Source organism: Pristis pectinata, chromosome 11 (assembly GCF_009764475.1).
Source record: "Pristis pectinata isolate sPriPec2 chromosome 11, sPriPec2.1.pri, whole genome shotgun sequence".
Taxonomy (NCBI): Eukaryota; Metazoa; Chordata; class Chondrichthyes; order Rhinopristiformes; family Pristidae; genus Pristis; species Pristis pectinata.
The window spans coordinates 85415151-85439470 of NC_067415.1; the positions used below are offsets into that span (position 1 = coordinate 85415151).

Genomic DNA, 24320 nt, shown 5'->3' on the forward strand with positions numbered 1-24320 from the left:
CGAGAAAAGAGTTGGCGGAGGTGCGTGAAATGTTCCTGGCGGCTGCTGCTGGCGATCAAGATGTCGTCGAGGTACATGAAGACGAAGTCAAGGTTGCGCCTGACCACGTCCATCAGTCGTTGGAAGGACTGGGCAGCGTTCTTGAGGCCAAAGGGCATCTGGATGAATTCAAAGAGGCCAACAGGTGTGATCAGCGCCGTCTTTGGAATGTCGTCCAGATGCACCGGGATCTGGTGATACCCGTGGACGAGGTCGACCTTGGAAAAAATGGACCGCCCATACAGGTTGGCAGCGCAGTCCTGAATATGCGGCACGGGGTACCGGTCCAGGGTAGTAATGTCGTTCAGGCATCAGTAATCGCCACAGGGTCGCCAGCCTCCGGCTGCCTTGGGGACCATGTGTGGCGGAGAGGCCCTTGGTTTGTCCGACCTGCGGATGATCCCCAACTCCTCCATTTTTTAAAAATTTTTTTCGCAAGGCGGAGTTTGTCCAGGGGTAGCCGCCGGGCGTGGGCGTGGAGGGGAGGGCCCTTGGTGGGGATGTGATGCTGGATGCCGTGCTTGGGCAAGGTGGTGGAGAACTGGGGCGTTAGTATGGACGGGAACTCTGCCAGGACCCTGGCAAACTCGTTGGTCGACGTGGTGATGGAGTTGAGGTGTGGGGCCGGTAGCTTGGCCTCACCCAACGAGAACATTTGGAAGGTCCTGGCGTGTACCAAACGCTTACCCCGCAGGTCAACCAGCAGACTGTTGGCACGAAGGAAGTCTGCCCTTAGGAGTGGTTGCACGACGGTGGCCAGAATGAACTTCCAAGTAAAGTTGCAGGTGCCGAACTGGAGGTGCACCAAACGGGTGCCAAAGGTCCGGATGGCGCTGCCGTTGGCTGCTCTGAGGGCGGGTCCTGTTGTGTAGTTGTGAGTCTCGTGGCTGTTGGGAGGCAGGATGCTGACTTCGGCTCCAGTGTCCACCAGGAAACGACATCCGGAACGCCTGTCCCACACATGCAAGAGGCTAGCCGGGTGGCCAGCCGCCGTAGCCATCAGCGGCAGCTGGCTCTGGCGTTTCCCGGAAACCTGCGTGGTGGCCGGCACCTGCGGGCGTCAGCACCCCACCGCTGGTGGTAGAAACACCATTGGTCGGTCGGTGTCTCGGACCTGGTGGTGGGTGGGGTGCGTTCGATTGCCGGATCTGGCCTGCTGGGCCGCTGGGTACATGGTGTGGTGATGCGCTCGGCGGATGCCCCGCTCTCCTTTTTTGCCTGCCAAGGACATCCGCCCGGGCAGCCACCTTCCAGGGGTCACTGAAATCGGCATCCGCCAGGAGCAGGTGGATGTTGTCGGGTAACTGCTCCTGAAAGGCCTGCTCAAACATCAGGCAGGGTTTGTGGCCATCTGCCAGGGCCAACATCTCGTTCATGAGCGCAGAGGGGGGTTTGTCACCCAACCCATCGAGGTGGAGGAGGCGGGAGGCCCGTTCGCATCGGGAAAGGCCAGAAGTCTCGAGAAGGAGGGCCTTGAACTTATCGTACTTCTCCTCCTCCAGGGGCGCCTGGATGAAGTCCTTGACCTAGGCTGTGGTGTCTTGGTCGAGGGCGCTCACCACGTAGTAGTACTTGGTGTCATCCCTGGTGATCTGGCGAATCTGGAACTGGGCCTCGGCCTGGTCGAACCAGACACAAGGCCTGAGGGTCCAGAAGGTGGGCAGTTTAAGGGCTACTGCCTATACCTCTTGTTGTGCAGACATTGTGGGTCCAAAAACGTTTGGGCCCGTCGGGGTTACCAATGTAGCGGCTAGCTACACACTACGAAACGAAGACACAGAGTCGCTGGTTTGAAATCAGAAGTCGAATGAACGACAGGGTCGCGGTGTGCCTTTAATATCCGAAAACTTCCCACGCTACAGTTCCCGCGCTGACGTCACACACGGGTCACCTGACCTTCCCGCACGCGGGCTTTCCTAGCCTGACGATGGGGAAGAAGGAGGGCCCCGCGCCATCTTGGATCGGGGCCTCCGACGTTCGCAATGTCGGGATCCGGTTCGATGCTGATGCGGTGAGTCACTACAAACCTTTATTTTGACTCCTGGTTCTATATTACATTGCACATTGAACGGTACAGTACAGGAACAGGCCCTTCAGCCCACGTTAATTATGCTAATGACACCTAATCCCTTCTGCCTGCACGTGGTCCATATCCCTCCCTTCTCTGCAGATTTATGTGCCTGTCTAAGAGCCTCTTAAAGGCCTCTATCGTATCTGCCTCCACCACCACCCCTGGCAGCGCATTCCAGGCACCCACTACTCTGTGTTAAAATAAAACTTGCCCCACACATCTCCTTTGAACTTTTCCCCTCTCAATTTAAATGCATGCTCTCTAGTATTAGACATTTTGACCATGGGAAAAAGATATCGGCTGTCTACTCTATCTATGCCTCTCGTAATTTTATAAAGGTCTATTAGGTCTCCCTCAGCCTCCACCGCTCCAGAGAAAACAAACCTAGTTTTCCCAATCTTTCCTTATAGCACATGCCCTCTAATCCAGGCAGCATCCTGGTAAACCTCTTCTGAACCCTCTCCAAAGCCTCCACATCTTTCCTATGATGGGGTGACCAGATGCAATACTCCTGACATGGCCTAACCAGAGTTTTATAAAGCTGCAGCATAACTTCCTGACACTTGAACTAAAGGTGAAATATCCTCTCTACATCCACCTGATCAAGATCTTGGGTGTTTCAGCCAACTTTCCTCTCACTCATTTAAACTCATAATCATACCAGAAACAGGCCCTTTGCCCAACCATGTAGACCATCGAACACCATCTATACCAGTCCCATTTACCAGCACTACCATGGCACTTCAAGAGCTCATCCAGATAATTACATGTTGTGAGAGTCTGCCTCAACCACCCCCACAGACAGTGCATTCCAGATTTCAACCACTGGGCAAAATAATTATTCCTCATATCCCCGCTAAACCTCCTACCCTTTGCCTTAAACCTCTGCCCTCTATTTTTAGACTCTTCTACTCCGGGGGGAAAGTTTCTTGCTGTCTACTCTGTCTATGCCCCTTGAATGTGTATAAGCCTAGTCTGTCCAACCTTTCCTAATAAGACAAACCCACCCATTCCAGGCATTAGTAGTAAACCTTGTCTGGTCTGCTTCCAATGTGTTAACATCTTTTCTTAAGTAAGACCATTATTCTACAGAGTACTCCAGATGTGGTCTCACCAATGCCCTATATAACTGATGCATAACCTTCCTACTTCTGTATTCAGTTTCCTTGGCAATAAACGATAACATTCCATTAGCTTTCTGAACTACTTGCTATAGTGGTATTCTAGCTGGTGTTATAAATCATGCAGTAGAATACCCAGTTCCCTCTGCGCCTCACAGATGTGCCACCTCCCATCATTTAGATAAAATGCTTCATTTTGATTTTTCCTGCCAAAATCAACAATTTCACATTTTCCCACCACCTGTATTTGCAGATCTTTGCCCACTCACTTAACCTCTCTATAGCCTCCTTCCGTGCGCTTCGCAGCTTACTTTCCTATATGTCTTTGTGACATCAACACAGGCAGAATGTTGAACCTGGAACTCGCGTGGCTAAATCTCACAGATGATCCATCAGGAAGCCTTAGAGACAGTGATGTATAGTTATAATGAAGAGAGTTTTTTGTGTGTGTTTATTAGTTTGAAAAGAAGGAAGGTGTGCATTTCACCACCTCGGGCACCTCCCAGAACACCATACAGCCAATGAAGTACCTTTGAGGTGGGATTATTATTCTAATGGAAGCCCTATTTTGTGTACAACAGCTCCTACAACCAGCAAAGTGATCAGAATATCCCTTTTAAAAATTTTGAGTCAGGGATGAATATTTGTCATGTTTCCTTGCTCTTCTTTGAAGTCATGCCTTGGGATTATTTACACCATTTTGAGAGAGCAGGAAGGGCCTTCGTTTAACGTCTTGCGTGAAAGACAGCACTTCATAGAGTCTTACAGGACAGAAACAGGCCATTTGGCCCACCACGTCTGTGCCAACCAGTGGGGACCCACCCATATTAATCCCATCTCGGCTCATAACCTCTATACCTAGGTGACTCAAATGCTTGTCTAGACACTTCTTAAATGCTCTCAGTGACTGTGCTTCCACCACTCTCTCAGATAGAGTATTCCAAGTACTCACCACTCTCTGAGTGAAGGAGCTCTGATATTGCAGCTCTCCCACAGAAGCTGCAATCTTCTAACCCAGGTGAGGGTGCTGCCCACTGAGCCAAACTGGTGGGAAGTTATTCAGTCTTGAAATAAAATGGATATACATGGAAGAATGCTGAGCTCTGAACTTTAGAGCTCATCAGCATTGGAAGAGTTAAATCCATGGGTGCGCTATTTTTAAAAAAAAGTTGTGATTCAGCCATCAATTTTCCTTGTACTGTACACTGTTAAGTCATATACATCTGTATTTAATTTATAAAAGAAGTTAATGAGAAACTTCAAACAATTTAAATGTCAATTACAAAGAAAGCGTGGTTTGAAAATTCCAGTAATCTGTCCATATTGGGCATCAAACCATGTTCCCAGGTGTATATAATTCATGGCAGATGACATTCCAAAGACCCAATTACAGAGGTTCTGCTAATCTTCAACACAGGATTGAGTGCAGGAGCACACTGAGCATCTGTCACGCCATGTTGTGGCTGCATTGAGACATGTGCTCGAAGATATTACTGTACATAAACTTTATGTCACTTTAATAATGAAGTTGAGTTTCAAAGCTATTAGTACTTTGGACAGATGAGAAATGTGAACTTTACTGTGCTGCTTTAGTTCTGCAGCAATAAAGAAAAACAAACATCTGGATTATAAAAGGAAGCATAATAATTTAGTTTATTACCAATTTTATTCTTTTTTTTGGAGAACAATGTTCATTTGCAGTTTTTGTAGCATCTTAAGGTGCTTTGCCAGTGCATTGCCTTTGAAACTGGCAAAATTGAGTTGTGTGATGTAAGCAAGCATGATGCATGTTCAGTCAAGCCATGTGTTGTGAAAGGTACATTTCCTTTTTCTGCAAAGCCTGAGTGTCTTTCCTGCTTTCCAGCATGGGCTGCACTGTGTCAGGGACACCAACAAGCCAAAGATTAAGTAATATCCCCAAAGAAAAAAAGATTGACTACAAGTATGAAGTCGACAAGTGATGAAAGTAGCCCTGAGGTTGCCAATTAAAAAGGCAAGGGCTGGAACTGATAAGTTAATGGGCAGTTTCCCCTTTTTTTGGCCAACAAAAGCTTTAAAGTACAGGTTATAAAAATCAGAAGTGTAACCTATTTCCTACAACATATCCAATTAAGCCGAGCCACTTAGACTCTTGCAGACTCTGTCTTTCTTCTTTCTTAGTTTGGGTTAACTGATAGAGTGCTGAATTTCTACAATCATCATCAGGATAACTCAGTCAGCAAAACGTAAACCTCTTTGCTTTATTCATTTCAAATTCAGGAAATAGACATTTCAAGCTCTTTTACATAGGTTAACCTGTAATCATACTGAAGTCAATTAAAATTTGATTTTATCACAACAGCTGCTCAGTTTAGGTAAATGATACACTTCGGACAAAAGAGTTGCTGCATTTATGAATTTTAACTTTGCTGAGCTAATTCTTGAAGAATTAATAGGGGAAATATATTGATTTTTTTCGTGCATGCACCACAAGTGATTGCAAATTTAGGCACCAGTCCTTCTGTTGAAGGTAACAGATTTGTGTAACTAATATAATACAGTATTTCAGTTGTTAGGTTTCAGTGTCTCCTTCATTGTTGAATTATTCCTTGGAAGTTAATTTAAGACCCACCCTAGAGCATAAAAACATGGACTCTATTTGAAGAAGAGCAGTGAAGTTCTTTCCAATGCCTGGGTCTGAATCTACCCTTCACCAATACCACTGGAACTGATTATCAGGTCAGTATCTCGTGGCACTTTGCAGGACCCCACTGTGCAAAAATTGGCAACTGTGTCCTATGATGATAATAGTGACAACCTTTTTAGAAAAAACTCTGCTTTGGCCATAAGATACTTTGTGATGTCCAAAAAAAAGTGAAGGGTGCTATTTAAATGTAGCTCTGTCTTGTTTGCATCTTTGCCATTTAGATATTTATGCCTTTGGGTTTGTGGCCTTATACCGATCATGTTTAATTTTGTTTCAGGATCATTTGCTGAAAAATCTAAAGTGGAAACTGAAATTGTCAATAAAACATTCAATGTATTAACTTCATTTTTTATATATTGACAAACCAAAAGTCCAGTGCATCTTTTGTTATTGCTAAGTAAGTAATTAGTGCAGTATTCTTTGAATTTGCCATTGTTCGAGTTTTTTAATGTCATTCTTTACATTGCTGCATATGGAAACCATTCTTGTATCTGGATTCTTGTATCTGACAAAAACCCGATCTTAAAGTGGATTTTGTTGAATTTCCCAATGATTTTGTATTTCAGTGACACAGAGACCTGATAGCTCTTGAGAGCCCAAGCAAATTTATTTCTGTTTATGCTTTATTTCTTGTTTAATTCTTTATTCAGTTTGAATTATATGAGCCAGTATATTTGGAATGATGGAGCCTCGGTAAAAAGTACCCCATTGACAAGGGCGCGGGAACTGTGAAATGATTGTTAGTGCTGTCAAGCGAAGTTGGCATTATGATAAATGGCTTTCAGCACCCACATCATAAAATGGCCCCTGCCCCTCTGCCTATTGGTTGGTAAACTTTTATTGGGTGTTAGTTGTGCCTCAATGGATCACACTCCCACTGCTGAGTCAGAAGATCATGGGGTTCAAATCCCATTCCAAAGACTAGTTCCCAAAAACTGAGTTGCAGTGCAAAGGGACTTCCATCTTCAGAATGAAACATTAAACCAAGACTTCATGTGCTCTCTCAGATGGCTGAAAGAGATCTCCATGCAAGTATTTAACAGAAAATAGGGGATTTCTCCTGACTGCCCTGGTTAATATTTATCCCTCTTCTAACATCCCTAAAAGTGGGTTATCTTGTCGCCATCCTTTGAGGGAGATGCTGTGCAAATTAACGGCCAGTGACTACATTTCAAAACGTTTTTTACTGGCTGTAAAGTGCATTGCGACATCCCGACAGGCACTAGAACATGCAAGTCTTTCTTAATTATAATCGGCCTGTGTGTCCAGGATGGTAGAACCTCTGTAAGGTTGTGTTAGGGATAATGAATACACTTTTTATTAAAACTTGAAAGTGTTAGGATTGACAGCTTTAGCTTTGATTAATGTGAATATTAAATTATATACTACCTTGCAGCAGGGATGAGTGACTTTGGTTATCTGAGGGATTAGTTAGATCTGGAATTGTAGCTGAGTGGAAATCAAGCAGAGGTGTTCAGTGACAGGAGGAAGGATAGCTATAGGAGACTGATTTAAAGTAATCCGTAGAAGAACCAGAGAAAAGCTGAGGGGATTTTTTTAATGTATCATTCTTGTCACAGTGCAGTAGAAGGAAATGCACGGAAATTTGCAAGGGTAAAATCAAGGGAGGGGGGCGAATTAGTTTGCTCTTCCAAACAGTTGGTGTAGGTACGGTGGACTAAATGACCTCCTTTTGTGCTCTTTTATTTTGTAAGTTGGTCTAAGTCTTCATAGCCTTCAACTAAGTAGCTGCAGACAAGAAGTTTGGACACTATATGTTGAATTACACAGATGTGTTTCTTTGATGCAGAGGACTTGTATTGAAGTGTGATGATGAAAATAGTACCCTGTGGTTAAGAAACGGTGGTTTCCCACCCAATATGTGACCAACCTGGGAGTGGAGAAATATTACATGGGCTTTTAATAATATTGAGCTAATTTATTTAGTAAGTTCACAAAAAATTAAATAACAATATATTTGACATGTTATCAGCCTCAGCTGTGAAAGGAATGGAATATGACATCATTGGGCATTTATAGGGAACATGGATTTTACAGAGAGTGGACAAGTAGAGCTTTCATTCAAAATATTTAGGAATCACTGATATAAAAGAGAGACCATTGCCAGTTTTATAGCATGGGTATGTAAGCACAGATAACAAATCTCCAATGGTATGGATTTCTTATCTTTAAACATATTGCATTGATATAGCATCTTTAATTAGTAAGATGTATCAAGATACTTCACGGGACTGTTCTCAAAGAAATAGCAATGAACCATAGTGGGACAGGTTTGACAAAATAGTTAGGAATTTTGAAAAAACTTCTTAAAGAAGGAAAGAGACTGAGTAGTTTAGGTGGGAATTCCAGGGCTTGGTCCAGACAGCTGCCGATGGTGGAATGATTAGAGGTTCTAGTGCTGTAAGGGATAGGGATAGGTGAGGCAGTAGGGTGGGAAGACCCATCTCCAAGCAAGGATGGACAGGGAGCTAGTGTAAGTCAATGAACGTGGAGCTGATGGGTGTAACATCTACCAGCTGTGATGCTGCTGCAAGTAAGTTTTTCATTGCACCTGTACACACATGTACTTGTTCATATGACAATAAACTCGACTTTGACTTTAAAGGACAATATGAGTAAGGACACAGGCAACATCCATCATTAAAGATACCCATCATCAAAGATCCCCACCATCCAGTCCATGCCATCTTCTCGCAGCTCCCATCGGGCAGGAGGTACAGAAGTCTGAAGTCCCCACACCACCAGATTCAGGAACAGCTACTTTTCTTCAACCATTCAGTTCTTGAACCAACCGGCACAATCCTAATCACTACCTCAGTATAGCAACACTGTGACCACTTTGCACTACAATGGACTTTGTTTTTTTTTGTTCCATTTGTGTTCTTTCTTGTAAAAGTTATGTATAATTTATGTTTAAATTATGTTTTTCCTGTGAATACTGCTTATCTGATGCGATGTGCCTGTGATACTGCTGCAAGTAAGTCTTTCATTGCACCTGTGCACACATGGACGTGCATATGACAATAAACGACTTTGACTTTGAAGCTTTGGATGAGCTCAAGGTGTATGGAGGGTGCAAAGTGGAAGGCCAGTCACAGGTGTGCTGTAGTTATAATTGCATCTGGAAGTGACAGAGGCATGGATGAGGGTTTCAGCAGCAGATGAACTGGAGGAAGATGTGGGAAGAAGTGGATTTATATAAGTGGACACAGAAGTCCTTACAGTACAGGATCAAACCCTGCAGGAAGAGGTGTAGCTTACAGAATAACAATTTAGTTTAATGATTAAAATATATGTTTCCAAAGTAGTATCTATCTTAACCATGGGACATAAATTTTATTTTAAATTTGAAAAGAATTCCTGGCAAATTTCCAAAGCTGAAATAATATTGGAAATAAGATGAAAGTTGGTTGAAATCTCAATAAACATTGTTATTAGACCTAGGAGGAAAGACTTTGTTTGTCATGGCATTTACGTTTGTATATTGAAAACAAATACCTGAATTTAGGCATCATTTTTATAGTTGATAGTAAGGAGGATAGTCTTAGGTTAACAGAATGATATTGGTCATCTGGTGAGTTGGGTGGAGCAAAGGCCAATGGAACTTAATCCTGATAAATGTGAGGTGATGCATTTTCGGAGGTCTAATAATGGTAGGACGTACACACTGATAGGGGCCTAAAGAGTATTGAGGAAAAGAGGGACCTCTGTGTACAGGTCCATAGATCCCTAAAGATAGATTGGGTGGTGAAGAAGGCATATGGGATGCTGGCCTTCATTAGCTGGGGCATAGAACATATAGAAGTCTTGGTACAATGTTATAAAAGTTTGGTTAGGCCACAGCTGAAGTATTGTGTGCATTTCTGGTTGCCACACTACAGGAAGGGCATGACTGCTCAGGAGAGAGTGCAGAAGCGATTTACCAGGCTATTGCCTGTAATGGAACATCGTGGTTACAAGGAGAGACTGATAAACTGATTTGTTTTACTTGGAGTGGCAGGGTCTGAGGGTTCCTCCTAGAGGTGCACAGAATTATGTGGGGCATATATAGGATGGATAATAAGAAACTTTTCCCCATAATGGAGCTGTCTAAAGCCAAAGGGCATAGCTTTTAAGGTGAGGAGTAAGAGGGTTAGAGAAGATCTGAGGAAATGTTTTTCACCCAGAGGGTGGTTGCAATTTGGAGTACAGTACCTGAGAAGATCATGGAGGCAGGGAGTCTCATGACAAAAAGTGTCTAGAAAAGCACTTGATTCGCCAATGCATAGAAGGCTATGGATCAAGTCCTAGAAAATGGGATTAGTGTAGATTGGTACTTGGTCAGCATGGACATGTTGGGCTGAAGGGCCTGTTTCTGTGCTGTAAGACTCTATGACATTGATTTTGAATTAACATCTTCTGTAATGTTATACTGGAAAACACAGTAACAAATTTTTACCAGCAACATCCCACAAACAGTGTAGAAAATAACTGATCAATTAATGCATTTGTTACTTATTGAGCAAGGACAGGGTTAAGGGTACTGGATGCATAAAGAAAACCTTTACATAGCGCCTTTTACATTCTGTTCAGAATGTCCCAGTGAGCTTTACAGTCAATGAACTACCTTTGAAGTAACAACACTGTTGTAAGGTAATCAATTTGCACACAACAAGACCCCTCCAATAGTATTGCAATAGTGAATCAAAATCAGGTTTATTATCACTGACATGTCGTGAAATTTGTTGTTTTGCGGCAGCAGTACAGTACCAGACATAAAGACATAAAAATTACTATAAATTACAAAAATAAATAAATAGTGCAAGGGAGGAATAACGAGGTAGTGTTCATAAGTTCATGGACCGTTCAGAAATCTGATGGTGGAGGGGAAGAAGCTGTTCCTGAAACGTTTGAGTGTGGGTCTTCAGGCTCCTGTACCTCCTCCCCGATGGTAGTAACATGAAGAGGGCATGTCCAGGGTGGTGAGGGTCCTTAGTGATGGATGCCGCCTTCTTGAGGCACTGCTTCTTGAAGATGCCTTCAATTGTGGGTAGGGTTGTGTCCGTGATGGAGCTGGCTGAGTCTACGACTCTCTGCAGCCTCTTTCGATCCTGCATATTGGAACCTCCATTCCAGGCGATGATGCAACCAGTCAGAATGCTCGCCACTGTACATATGTAGAAATTTGCAAGACTCTTTGGTGATGTACCAAATCTCCTCAAACTCCTAATGAAGTAGAGCCGCTGGCGTGGACCAGGTAATCTCATTTAAAAAATGTTGATTGAGGGATAAAAATATTGGACAGGGGCAATGAAGAATTTTCCAGCTCAACTTCCAAGTAGTGCCATCGATATTTTTATATATGGGAGCAGGTTAGGCCTTGGTTTAATATCTCCTTTGAAAACTGTAGTCTTTCACTACTCATCTGGAATCATTATTTCCAAGTCTCTGGAATGTGTCTTGAATGCAGAACCATCAAGTTCAGGTGAGAATGCTATAATTTACTCACAGCTAACAGTAATTCCCTGCTTCAATTCAAGCATTTCTTTTGGACCTTTTAAATTCACTCATACAGGCAGAGGGATTCAATCTGATACCTCAAGCAGTAGATAGCACATCTGAAAGTGCATTGAAATTTCACTCAACGTTTCTCTGCTGTGTCCCTGGCTTGGGCTTGATCCACAACCTGCATTGTGAATTTGTATATGACAACTTACACCCCTTAAAAATTATTTCAGGATACAAATGGAACAAATGGATAATAAGCAAGAACATGTTTGGATTTTAAAAATATGGATTTTATTGAGATCACATTAAAACAAAAAAAAATAGGAGTATGGGTTTAAAAAATGGACTACTGCAATGTGGTAATTCTTCAAGGAGAGCTGATATCTCTCTAGAATTATCCCAGTCTCATAGGACACCAAACGAGCATCCACAAATCATTAGTTATACAACACGGAAACAGGTCCATCCAACTAAAGTGCCTTCCTGAGATAGTCCCATTTGGCCCGTATCCCTCTAAACCCTTCCTATCCATGTACCAGTCCAAGTATCTTTTAGACATTGTAACTGTACCCACCCCTGCCATACCTCTATTATTCGGCATGCTTTACCAATTTTTGTTCATATCAACACACAGCAATTTGTAATTTTATTTCAAGGTGAATATGAATTTTCACTGCTTTAAGCTGCATTTTATTTATTTAAATAGTCTTTACAAACATACTTCAAATCACATTACAACCTTTTGCAAATCCTGATGAATCAAATCTGGCCTGTGTAGTTATTTGTAATACAGATGAATAAATTGAAACTCACTATAATTTCATTGAAATGAACATAATTTCTACAAACCTAGGTACATAAGTCATCTATTTAAAGCATCCCTGATTATCTTGTTAAGTGTTTTTTCTCTGCAATATGGTTGAACCAATTATCAACCAATCTCCTCAGCAATCATTTCTTCCTAAGTACTTAAAGTTATTAAAGCTGCTCATTAGAGGTGTCAGTTCCTTTGTTTACGTGTAAAAGAGATTGAATGAAGCAATTGTGATACCAGGTTCACGATGGTTATTTGTCACAGTGGAGCTATTGTTCTTGCTACACAATTTATTTGCGAGTGCTTTACTGCTTCTACCCTGCTTGCCTATCCCAATCCACAAATTTGAATGAGCATTGATTTAATAGTTCCATTTCAATTATAAAATTCTATGATTTTGCAGAATAAACTACAATGATTACATTAATCTTGCAGTGAGCATTTCCTTACTGAGTGACTGCATGATATCAACCATCATTTTATCAACCACCATACTTTAGAAGTACTTTGTATTTGTGAGGCTAATTTCTTTCTTCTCCATTTTGAGTTGATGCAAAATGTTCAGCAGTTTTACCAGAAGTAAACCCAACAAGTTGAGTTTATTGTCACATGCACAAGTACATGTATGCACAAGTGCAGTGAAAAACTTGCTTGCACAGGCACATCGCATCATGTAAGCAGCATTCACAAGAAAAGCATAAATTATGCACAACTTTTACAAGAAAGAACACAAATAGAACAAAAAAAAATGAAGTCCATTTTAGTCCAAAGTGGTCATAGTGTTGCTAAACTGTAGTGATTAGGGTTTTGCCAGTTGGCTCAAGAACCGAATGGTTGAAGGGAAGTAGCTTCTGCAATCTGCCTGAGTTTTTTTTGATTGCTTGACACATCTGAATAGATAGTATTGACCTATGAAATGATCCCTAATGTAACATCAAGTACCCATCATGGGTAATTAGAGACACTAACTGGGATTCCTAACCAATATATTCCATCCCCTAGCATTTTGTGGCATGAAGCACCTCAAAGCACTAAAGAACGACCATAAACACTGTCTCACAGAAACCTTAAATCCATTGGAGGGATAGGTGAACCAATGCCAGTGTCCTCTCCCAGGTTAACATCTCTAGTATTGGTTAATTACACAGGTTGGCATAATGGGTAAACATACAATTAGATGTACCATGATGCCTGCTCCAATGGGCAGGCTGCGTTGTTCGTGCCTGACACTAGACTCTCTATTTGGTGTGTAAATGGGAGGCAGTTGATGGGTCTGTGGGGAGAAGATAATCAGATCAGTGTAGATGGGTGCTTGCTGGTTGGCATCAACGTGGTGGGCCAAAGGTGCTATTTCCCTGCCATATGACTCTTCTTAAAAATAAGCAGCCTTGTGCCCTGCTTCCTAGTTCTTAACCCCTGAAACTCTCTAAGCTTCTCCAACTCTCAGGTCACAGCTTGCACATCACTACGAAGCAGATGTGGGATGGAGATGCATTTTCTGCAGGCAGCCAAATTTGAGGAAGTTGCTCTACAGTCCCTTCCAACCGATGGAGTAAAAAGCCCATATGAGTCCAAAAAAGCCCATGCACAGTAGTTGGTGTTGTTCCGTTGTCGTCGCATGTTCAGTGTGCTCGAGGTGATCAGAATCCATACTGATTGGTGAAGCAGCTCTTTGGCCACTGGAAGGAAGCAGTTGAGGAGGATGGTGGTGGTGATCTTCTTTGTTCAGACAGCTGGGAGACTCCTCTGTAGCTATGACAATGGGATTTGTTCCCTTTCTTGAAGATGGTAAGAAACACATGTATCCATATGCACACAAACAGTCTATGCACTGGACTGGGGTAACCTTGGAGATGTTGGGTTGTGAATCTGAGTCAGCGATGGAAAGTAAATGCTCCAATAGCTAACAGATATCAAGGGGTGAGTTTGGGGTGGGGGGTGCAGGTGGTGAATAAGTGAGGAAAGACCCATGTACTGAATAAAAAAGATTCATCTGGAGTCAACAAGTCACTGACATCACTGAATAAATGATACAAGTTCTGACCAATAGGATGGGAGTAGATGGAATTGGGGCTCAAAGTCCAAGCCAACCACAAAAGAGTGAGGCTGAAATTTCAGACCAATAGGTAGAGGGGGATGGGGAGAGAGGGGCAAAGACTGGGGTTCCAAGCCAGTTGAAAGAGAGCAGTTCACAGCCCATTCCTGGGCAGCTGAGACTAACTAATGTAAGGCTGGTGGTTCTCGTGAAATCCTGTGAATCCCAGTTTGAAAACCATGACACAAGTTAAACTAAACGTTAATTCTCTCCACCTTTTTTTTCTAACTTTTCCCCCAACACTGCTTAAAGTATGATTGTTCTATATCTAATTACATTAATGTTCTCAAAGTGAATGGCTCAGTGTTACACTACTCACTGAAACCTACCTCGAGTCAGATTAATTTCCCTGAAAGTGTCCACAAACCACTTATTGTCCACTGGTCTTGTCGCATCTTAATTGTCGACCTTGCTGAATGTTACATAAAGGGACTTGCCACAGAAATTGAGGCTGACACTCATGGGCAGTACTGAAGGAATGCTGCACTATAGCAGTCAAGCTACGGGATGCTTTGTTAAGTGGAATCCCCATTTGCTTTCTCAAATGAATGTAAAATTGGATGCTAACTTTGCAAACTGACCTAACAACTATGTGTGAAAGACATTCAGTATTATCATAACCAATGAATTAAAAACAGGCTTGCATCAAACAAATTAGCTCATTATGCTAACAAATTTACCGTGAGGACTCATCTTGAGTAAAGCTGCATACTGCACTGACAATAGTTTTTGATAATATATTCCCTTGCTAGTCTGTCCTTGATGCATTAAGAAATCACAGAAGCTCTTCACTCTGATTAATGAGCATTTACAATGTTTGGTAAAATTGGAGTGAAATTTTAGTAGCAATGTTTGTTACCATACTTAAACTGGGGGTGCTTAAACTTAATGATTAAATAAGTGAACTATTATTTTTCATTGTTGTTGGTGCAAGTTTCTGTCAGTTAACTGTGTAGAAACTTTAACAAGGGTCTGTACAGACTGGTTGTAATTTTTAAAACTATAGGAGACAAAATAGCTATTTTGCCCACAGCAAGCAACCTGTCTTCTTAGGTAGTCCCTTGGGATGGAGGATGACTTGTTTCCACTCCATTTTTTTGGGTTCTGATGAGGCCAGTTGGGAACTGCAGACTCTCCTACAGGTGAGGCAGGTGCATGGCTTGTGAAGCGATGTCCTACTTCCTCCACTTTTGCACAGCCTCCAGGTTCTAAAATTCACCTGGAGGTTGCTCTCCGAACCACACACCATCCTGACTCGGAAATATATCGCCGATCCCGCACTGTAGCTGGGTCAAAACCTTGGAACTCACTCCCTAATATCATTGCAGGTACACCCACACAAGGACTGCAATAGTTCGAGAAGGCAGCTTACCACCACCTTCTCAAGGGCAACTGGGAATGGGAAACTCCGCCTGTGAAGCCCATATCCCTTGAATGAATATTATACTATCCTGAATGTGCCTTCTCCACTTTGAGCAGTGTTCCCAGGAGTTGTACAACACAGAAACAGGCCTTTCAGCCCACCATGCCCGTCGACCATCAAATACCCATCCATACTAATCCCGTTTGCCATCACTTGGTCCATAGGCTTCTATGTCGTGGCAATTCAAGCTGTGATCACATCCCTGAGTCTCCATAAATAACAATGTGATAGTCACTGGTTCTCCTGATTCAGGGATATAGGTTGAAAGGTAAATATTGGAACAGGAAACTGGAGATAACTCCCCTACACTTATTCGAGTAGCGTCCTCCTTTAAGGCAGGTGGGTCTTGGTTTTTCTTAAAGACTGTGCCTCCTCCTAGAACATCCACAGTACTGGGGTGTCAGCCTATATTTTTGTATTTAAGTCACTGGAGTGGGACTTGAACCCAGAACTTCTGACTTGGAGTGAAGAGTGCAAGCACCTGAGCAGTGACTGATACTAAACATTATGGCAAATTGGCTGTATTAATGAGGTTAAAATATGTGATGGTGCCCACTGGTTCATGTAGTTATAAATCAGTGGCCTTCATTATGGTGGCATAATTGTTTATGGACCTAATTGATTTAACATCTGACTTTTCATTTTAAAGTTCAAGGTGAAAAGGATGTACGAGGCGACAAGTAGGTATGCAGGATAGTTTAGTCCAGAATCAATGGAGATGGAAATGCAAGAGAACCACAGGAGTGTTACAGTGTGGTGAGCTGTGTTGCTCTTGAGGTGCTGCATTCCTGTGGCCCTCTCAGACTCTCCTATTTCCATTGATGCTGAACTAAGCTACCAAACCAACAGCACTAAAAGAATATCAGCAGCATGACTTGGGGTCTGGGAGTCATTTGCCCAGTACCCACCTCCTCTTCATTAGCAAGAGTCCCCATTTCCAACCTTGCAGAACTGTTCATATCCACCACAGCCTCATTTCATCTGCTGCTCTTCATGCTTTTGTTATCGCTGTACAGGTCCTCCCCCGGTTACAACAGGGTGCCATTTTTGAGAACTGTTCATAACCCAAACAGTTCGCAAGTTGGAAATGCATCCGCCCAGCAATATATTTAAATAAGAACACAGGCCAACCATGTCCCTGTGGACATGTAGCTAAACCAAGGTGCTTAACTCAACCATTCAGAGACTGGCATGAACTGAGTTCCCACAGGACAGAATATGCCTGCAGCCCTGCAATAGTTGGCAAATCCCTCAATGTAAGCAAAATGTTGACCACAGGAAGGGGGGGGGCGGTGCACATGCCCCTGTTTGCATCAATGGTGCTGAGGTCGAGAGGGTTGAGAGCTTCAAGTTCCTAGGAGTAAACATCACCAATAGCCTGTCCTAGACCAACCATGCAGATGCAATGGCCAACTAGTGCTTCTACTTCCTCAGGAGGCTAAAGACATTCAGCATGCCCCCGTTGACCCTCACCAATTTTTATAGATGTACCATAAAAAGCATCCTATCCAGATCCATCACGGCTTGGTGTGGCAAATGCTCTGCCCATGACTGCAAGAAACTGCAGAGAGTTGTGGACACAGTTCAACACATCACGAAAACCAGCCTCCCCTCCACGGACTCTGTCTACACTTCTCTCTGCCTTAGTAAAGCAGCCAACATAATCAAAGACCTCACCCTCCCCAGATGTTCTCTCTTCTCCCTCTCCCATTGGGCAGAAGGTACAAAACCCTGAAAGTATGTACCACCAGGCTCAAGGACAGCTTCTGTCTCGCTGTTATAAGACTATTGAATGGTCCCCTAGTACAATAAGAAGGAGTCTTGACCTTGCAATCTACCTCATCGTGGCCTTGCACCCTACTGTCTGCCTGCACTGCACTTTCTCTGTAACTGTAACACTTTATTCTGCATTCTGTTATTGATTTTCCCTTGTACTACCTCAATGCACTGATGTGATGCAATGATCTGTATGGATGGCATGCAGAACAAAGTTTTTCACTGTACCTCGGTACATGTGACAATAGTAAACCAATCCAATTCCAAATCCATTCCGCCGGTGTCCTAAACACTCATTCATATGTACAAGCAGTACATAAGTCAGACCTGTACTCGACCATTTCTAATGTCCGCTTGTTGGGCCTCCCATGTTTTCTTCTTCATAAGCTTGAGCATATGTGAAATGTGTGGTGTCTATATCATGATATACAATTGTTACATACATCAACAACAACAGCAGCAACTAGAATAGCACCTTTATCCCAGTAAAACACTAGCCCACTGCATTGTTATCAGGTAAAATTTTACAGCAAGTCACAAAAAAGAAAACAGAAAATGCTGGAAATCCTCAGCAGGTTGTACAGTATCTGTGGAGAGTTAAACTGGTCATTGACCTGAAACTTTGCTGCCATGGGTGCTGAATATTTCCAGCATTTCCTGTTTATTTAAGATTAACAATATTTTGCTTTTGGCATATGAACGAGATATTTGGTGGCCAAAAGCTTGCTTAAAGGTTTTACCCTGTGTCTTAAAGGGAGGGGAGACAATGGCTGAGCTTTTGGGAGGTACTTTCAGTTTAGGGATCTACGGTGATGGCGCAAGTTACATTAGGAATGTGCAAGAGGGCAGAATTAGAGGATATAGAGATTGTGGGCACCAGGAGGTTACAGAAGAAAGACGAGGCCATGGGTGGATTTGACCACAGGGCTAAGAATTTTGAAATAAAACCTGTGGCAGACCACAATCCAAAGACAACAAGCTGTGTGGGGAAGACAGGATGGTGCAATTTAGGCTACTGGTAGCAGAGCTTTGAAGGAACTCGAGGGATATGAAGACAAGTCCTGATGCAGGGTCTTGACCCAAAACGTCAACTTACACCATTTGCCTCCACAGATGCTGCCTGACCTGCTAAGTTCCCCCAGCATTCTGTTTGTCAAACTCTAAGGTTTGGTGGCTGGGAAGCCAGCTAAGGGAACCTTGGTGTATTTAAGGTTAGGATCCCTCCCATGCTGCCTGAACCGTGTGAGGTGATGACTGGACAATACTCTCCATTTTTGGTGGCTATTTCTCGAAATATTCATCTTATTTTTGTGCTGTTTATCCTTCTGTAACTTCTCTCTCTTAGAATTTGCTTTTGCTGCTGTTTCATGGTATAAGAAGAAAGAATATCTTTCATAACTACAGAACATGCCAGTGCACTTTGTAGCAATGAAGTATTGCTGACAAGAAGTCACTGTTGTAATATGGAAAACATGGAAGCTGATTGGTGGACATGGAGCCTCAAGCTGGGAAGAGATGATGTGCTGTCAGTGATTTTGGTTAAGGTCCTGACTTCAGCCACTGGATTCAGGGGATAAATATTTCAGGCAGTGATATGGGATACTTTATGTCCACCTGAAAGCCAATAAGGCTCAGATTAATGTCCCCTCTTAACAACAACAGTGCATCCCCCTTTCCCCCCTGCCCCCACCCTCTCTCCTCACCCTCTCTCCCCACCTCTCTCCCCACCTCTCTCCCCCCACCTCTCTCTCCCCCCACCTCTCTCTTCCCCCCACCTCTCCCCCCACCTCTCTCCCCCTCCACCTCTCCCCCCCTGCTGATTCCTAGAAAGCATCAATGCAAAATGGAAATAGTTCTTCTTTCACCCCTAAACACACCCATCCCCAACAGTATGTGAACCCGTTGTCAGAACCTTTATACCACAGAAGATCTTTCTTCTGTCTCTTGAGGTTGCTTCTCCAAATAAAACCATCTGTTTACATTTAATACTGAATGAGGGAGAATTAAGACAGTTTCATATTTGTTGATATTTTGATTATATTTGGCTTTTAAGATGTTCATCTGTTGAAGGGGGCTTTGAGAGATGATCTGAGGGAGAGGGTGAGAAGATCTGAGGGAGGGACAGTGAGGGGTGATCTGAGGGAGGGAGGGATGGTGGAGGTGTTTTGAGGAATGGAGGGATGGTGAGAGGTGATGTGAGGGACAGTGAGAGGTGATTTGAGGGAGGGAGGGACAGTGAGAGACGATCTGAGAGACGGTGAGAGGGAATGTGAAGGATTTCTAATTATTTTATAATATATAATTTTTATATAAGCAACTACATCCTTTCAGGCTAGATGCACTTGAAATGTACCAGTCCTCATTGCTATCAAGATTGTTAGATTTAATTTTGAAGACAATTGAAGTGATGGTTCAGTACATTTCCATAGCTGTTTAAAAATTACATGGAGACACAAGAGAGACTACAGATGTTGGAAATCTGGAGCAACACACACAAAACGCTGGAGGAACTCAGCAGGTCAGGCAGCATCTATGGAGGGAAATGAACAGTTGACATTTCGGGCCGAGACCCTTCATCAGGACTGGTAAAGGGTCTCGGCCTGAAACGTCAACTGTTCATTTCCCTCTATAGATGCTGCCTGACCTGCTGAGTTCCTCCAGTATTTTGTGTGCGTTGTTTAAAAGTTACACAGTACTAGGGGGAATGGCATGCAGTCAGCTCCTTCTGTACTGTATCATTTTATAACATTTTTTAACAAAACAGTTTTACAATTCATCTTCAGTTCCACTTTGCAACTGTAATTTCCATCCTGGCCTTTATGAGTGTGACGAGATTCTGTGACTGAAACACTAACTGTTTCACATTCCACGGAGTTTTCTAGCATTTTCTGTTTTTATTTGAGATTTCCAGCATCTGCATTTTTTTTTGATTTTCATTTACTGTAAAATGAGTTCTACTTTCAGAATCATCCAAGAGTGAAATATAGTACGTGTGACCAACAGACTCGCATAGAAAGTGGTGGGTCTGCATGTCTTGGGGTCTCAGGAGGCCTTTAGGTTGTATTTACTGCATCACCCAACTTTTGGGAAAACTCACCGCAGCACTGAGAAGCAGCACACTGTGCAGACTTACTTTAGCCCAAAAATGTTGGTGTCCTTTTCTTGCAGGCTGGCCTGGGTTCTGAACAGGTTCCATTTTCACAGATGTCCATGAGTTGATTTAGTCTGTAAATTGGGAAGTACACAAAATTCACTGGACATGGTAACCACACCTCCATGGTATTGTAATGAATGGCATCAAAAGCACACAAGACTGATAAGAAAGAGCTATTACTAAAAGTGGACAGCAAGAGAGAAAATTAGTTCTGCCGTTCGTAGGAGCGAGCATCTGTAAGTGTGACAGACTTCTGAATTTAATAATATTGTGGGAGCTCAGTCATATGTAGGGGTGTCCATAAGCCGGGTATGTGTAACCCGGGTCGGCCTGTGTGTGCTTGTTATTCCCAAAGTTTTCACTTTCAACTAACTGGGCAGCCTTACACCAGAGTGACAGCTAGAAGCCAGAGTGTTGTTACTTTTCGAGTACAGTAAATGGTCTGTTATTGCCTCATGTGAGGTTTCAACAAAGGCAGTTGTCAGAAAGTTTTTTTTAAACCAGCTGAACAAACGAAGTCATGATACAGAAGGCTATTTGAGCTATTTGGACTGCAGGGTAGCCTAGAACACATAAGGCCTGCAGATGGTAAGTTAGGCTTGGAATCCTACAGAAAGTACCAGCAGTTCCACAGGGACAACCTCTTCAGTCCCAGCCTAGGATCTTTTGATCTACCAAACACATTTGATCGCAATAGACATGAGGAGCTGGTGGCTTGCACCTGTAAAAACAAAGGCAAGGAGAAAGGTATTGAAGTGAAAAAGAAGTCAGAGGGACAGTTGTATGTTTGGCCATCCCAGAATCAGAATCAGGTTTATTATCACTGACACATGACATGAAATTTGTTGTTTTGCGGCAGTAGTACAGTGCAAGACATAAAGATATAGAAATTACTGTAAGTTACAAAAATAAATAAATAGTGCAAAAGAGGAATAATGAGGTAGTGTTCATGGACTGTTCAGGAATCTGATGGCAAGGAGAAGAAGCTGTTCCTGAAACGATGAGTGTGGGTCTTCAGGCTCCTGTACTTCCTCCCTGATGGTAGTAACGAGAAGAGGTCATGAATCATTCCAATGGGCATCAATCATTTCTTTATCTTTAAAAGTATCAGGCGTGTCACACTAGTGGTACAGTGTACAAAAATACAAGCATGAGCAATGTTTAATGACAGTCTGTTGTTTGATCACTGAGGGTGGGTGTGTGCTTCAGAAGTGCCTTTTGTTTTGGTTGCATTCCTGTCCCCTCCCCCTGACCATCTCCAGTCCTCTGCCCAGCCAATTTTCTCTCTTTACTTCTCTTGCCCTGAAGGTGGCAGCTTTGGCTGGTGTAGCAGAGGCCTGAGGTATTTCAACAAGCAAGCTTTCTGAGCAAAATTCTGCAGAGGCACAGTGTGACTTCCCCGAGCTGAACTCCCGCATAAAATAATCAACATTCCAATCTAGAATGAAAAAAAAGACTTGCATTTCTATAGTGCCTTTATCAACCCTTTCAGTTTGTCTCAAAGCGCCTTATAGCCACTGAAGTACCTTCAAGACATAGTCTCTGTTATGATGCAGAGAATGTGACCATCATTGTGTGCTAAGTCAGCTCCTCCATTTGGACTTCTAGTGATTTTTAATGTTGGTTGAAAGATGAATTTTGGCCCCAGGACACCAGGAAAAAACTTCACTGCACTTGAAAAGTAGTAGAAGTGGGTTTAAAAACAGTCCTTAATTGTAGGTCTTATGACACAAGGTAAGCTTCAGATATGTTCGAACTAGGGTCTAAATATGTGGAAAATATGCACCGTTGTAAAATATGTCAATGAGATGTAAGGTTTACAGGATGTAATAGGATGATTATAAACATTCTTAATTCTGTAGCCGTACCTTTCTCTATGTTCACCACCCCTACAATACACATCTTTCTACTCCTCAATGCCTCTTGATCGAGCTCGAACTGAAGCACTGTACTATCAGTTGCCCAAGCTCTAAGATCTGGAATTTCCTCCTGAACTTCTCTACTTCCCTCTCTTTTAAGAGGCTCTTCAAAATATTTTCTCCCAAGCACCCGCCCTCGTAACCCTTTATGTGGCTCAGTGTTAGATTTGGTTTGATAATATCCCAGTGGACTATCTTGAGCAGATCCACCAAACCAAAGACATTAAGCACAGCTCCAATGCCATATACAAATTCACCAACGACACCACTGTTGTTGGATGAATCACAGATGGCGATGAATCAGCCGACAGTACACCTGGTTGAGTGGTGCCGCAACAACAACATAAGTAAAACTAAAGAGCTGTTTGTTGATTTCAGGAACAGGGTCATTAGAGGTCTGCATTGGGGGATCGGCGGTGGAGAGAGTCAGTAGCTTTAAATTTCTGAGCAGTAACATATCGGATGACCTGTCCTGGGCCCAGCACATAGATGCAATCACAAGGAAAGCGTGCCAGCGTCTTTACTTCCTTAGGAGGTTAGAGGTTCGGCTTGTCACCAAACGCTCTAACAAACTTCTACAGATGTACTGTTGAAAGTATCCTGACTGGTTGCATCATGGTCTGATACAGCAATTTGAATGCACAGGAATGTAAGAAGCTGCAGAGGCTAGTGGACTCCGCCCAAAACATCACAGGCACATCCCTCCCCACCATCCCTCCCCACTATCTACAGGAGGCGCTGCCTCAAGAAGGCAACATCCATCATCAACGATCCGCACCATCCGGGCCATTCCATCTTCTTGCAGGTACCATCAGGCAGGAAGTACAGAAACCTGAAGTCCCACACTGTCAGGATCAAGAACAGCTACTTCCCTTCAACCATTCGGTTCATGAACCAACCAGCATGACCCTAGTCACTATAGTATAGCAATACTATGATCACTTTGCACTAAAATGGACTTCTGTTTTTTTTATTCTAATTGTGTCCTTTCTTGTAAAAATTGTTTAATTTATGTTTTTCTTCCGAATGCAGCTTATACGATGCTATGTGCCTGTGATGCTGCTGCATGTAAGTTTTTCTTGTACCTGTGCACACATGCACTTGTGCGTATGACAATAAACTCGACTTTGACTTTGTATAAAGACAAGTTATTGTTGATCGAATTATGTCAAACATAAGGAATAGGAGCAGGTGTAAGGCAACATCTGAAGAGGGAAATGGACCATTTGGTGCTTCAAACTGCTCCTACAGTTAGTTGTACTGTTGATGATTGAAGTCAGAACATAGAAAATCTCTCCCCACAACAAGCTCATTAAGAGGTCAATGGAAAAACTCTGAACTAGGACTAACAGATTTTTGATGAATAGTGAGGTAAAGGTTAAAGCAGCAATATGTGTGAATGGAATTAAGATACTGATTAACCATAATCCAACTGAATGTTAGGACAGTGTTCCTCTAATCTTCCCGTGTTGTTTGTGTATTTTGTCAGCCAATTTACTTGGTTTGATTGTCCCCCTTTGCCATGTTAATATAATTTGGCAAGCTTTTTTGTATTTCTGGAGTGAGAAACAGAGTTAAAGGGTTCCCTAGCACCGGAGTGTGAGGCACCACAGTATGCTCGGCATTTCCAATAAAAAATCACAGTGCCAGCAGCATTCTCTCCCTCTCTCTCTATTAGCTAGGTTCACCTCCAACTTTTATGTTTTATCTAGGT

General features: G+C 42.9%; 1 protein-coding gene across 4 annotated transcripts in view; it reads left to right on the top strand.

Moving 5' to 3' along the window:
- Window positions 1-24320, top strand: part of clybl (citrate lyase beta like) — a 123875-nt gene that overhangs the window by 11395 nt on the left and 88160 nt on the right. Inside the window, exon 2 of one of the 4 annotated variants that reach the window (XM_052026729.1) lies at window positions 23639-23674. The exons of the other annotated variants lie outside the window; for them this stretch is intronic. Within the exon in view, the coding sequence (XP_051882689.1) occupies window positions 23663-23674 (12 nt within the window). The 5' untranslated portion in view covers window positions 23639-23662. The remainder of the gene's footprint in view (window positions 1-23638; window positions 23675-24320) is intronic. 4 annotated transcript variants of the gene reach the window in all.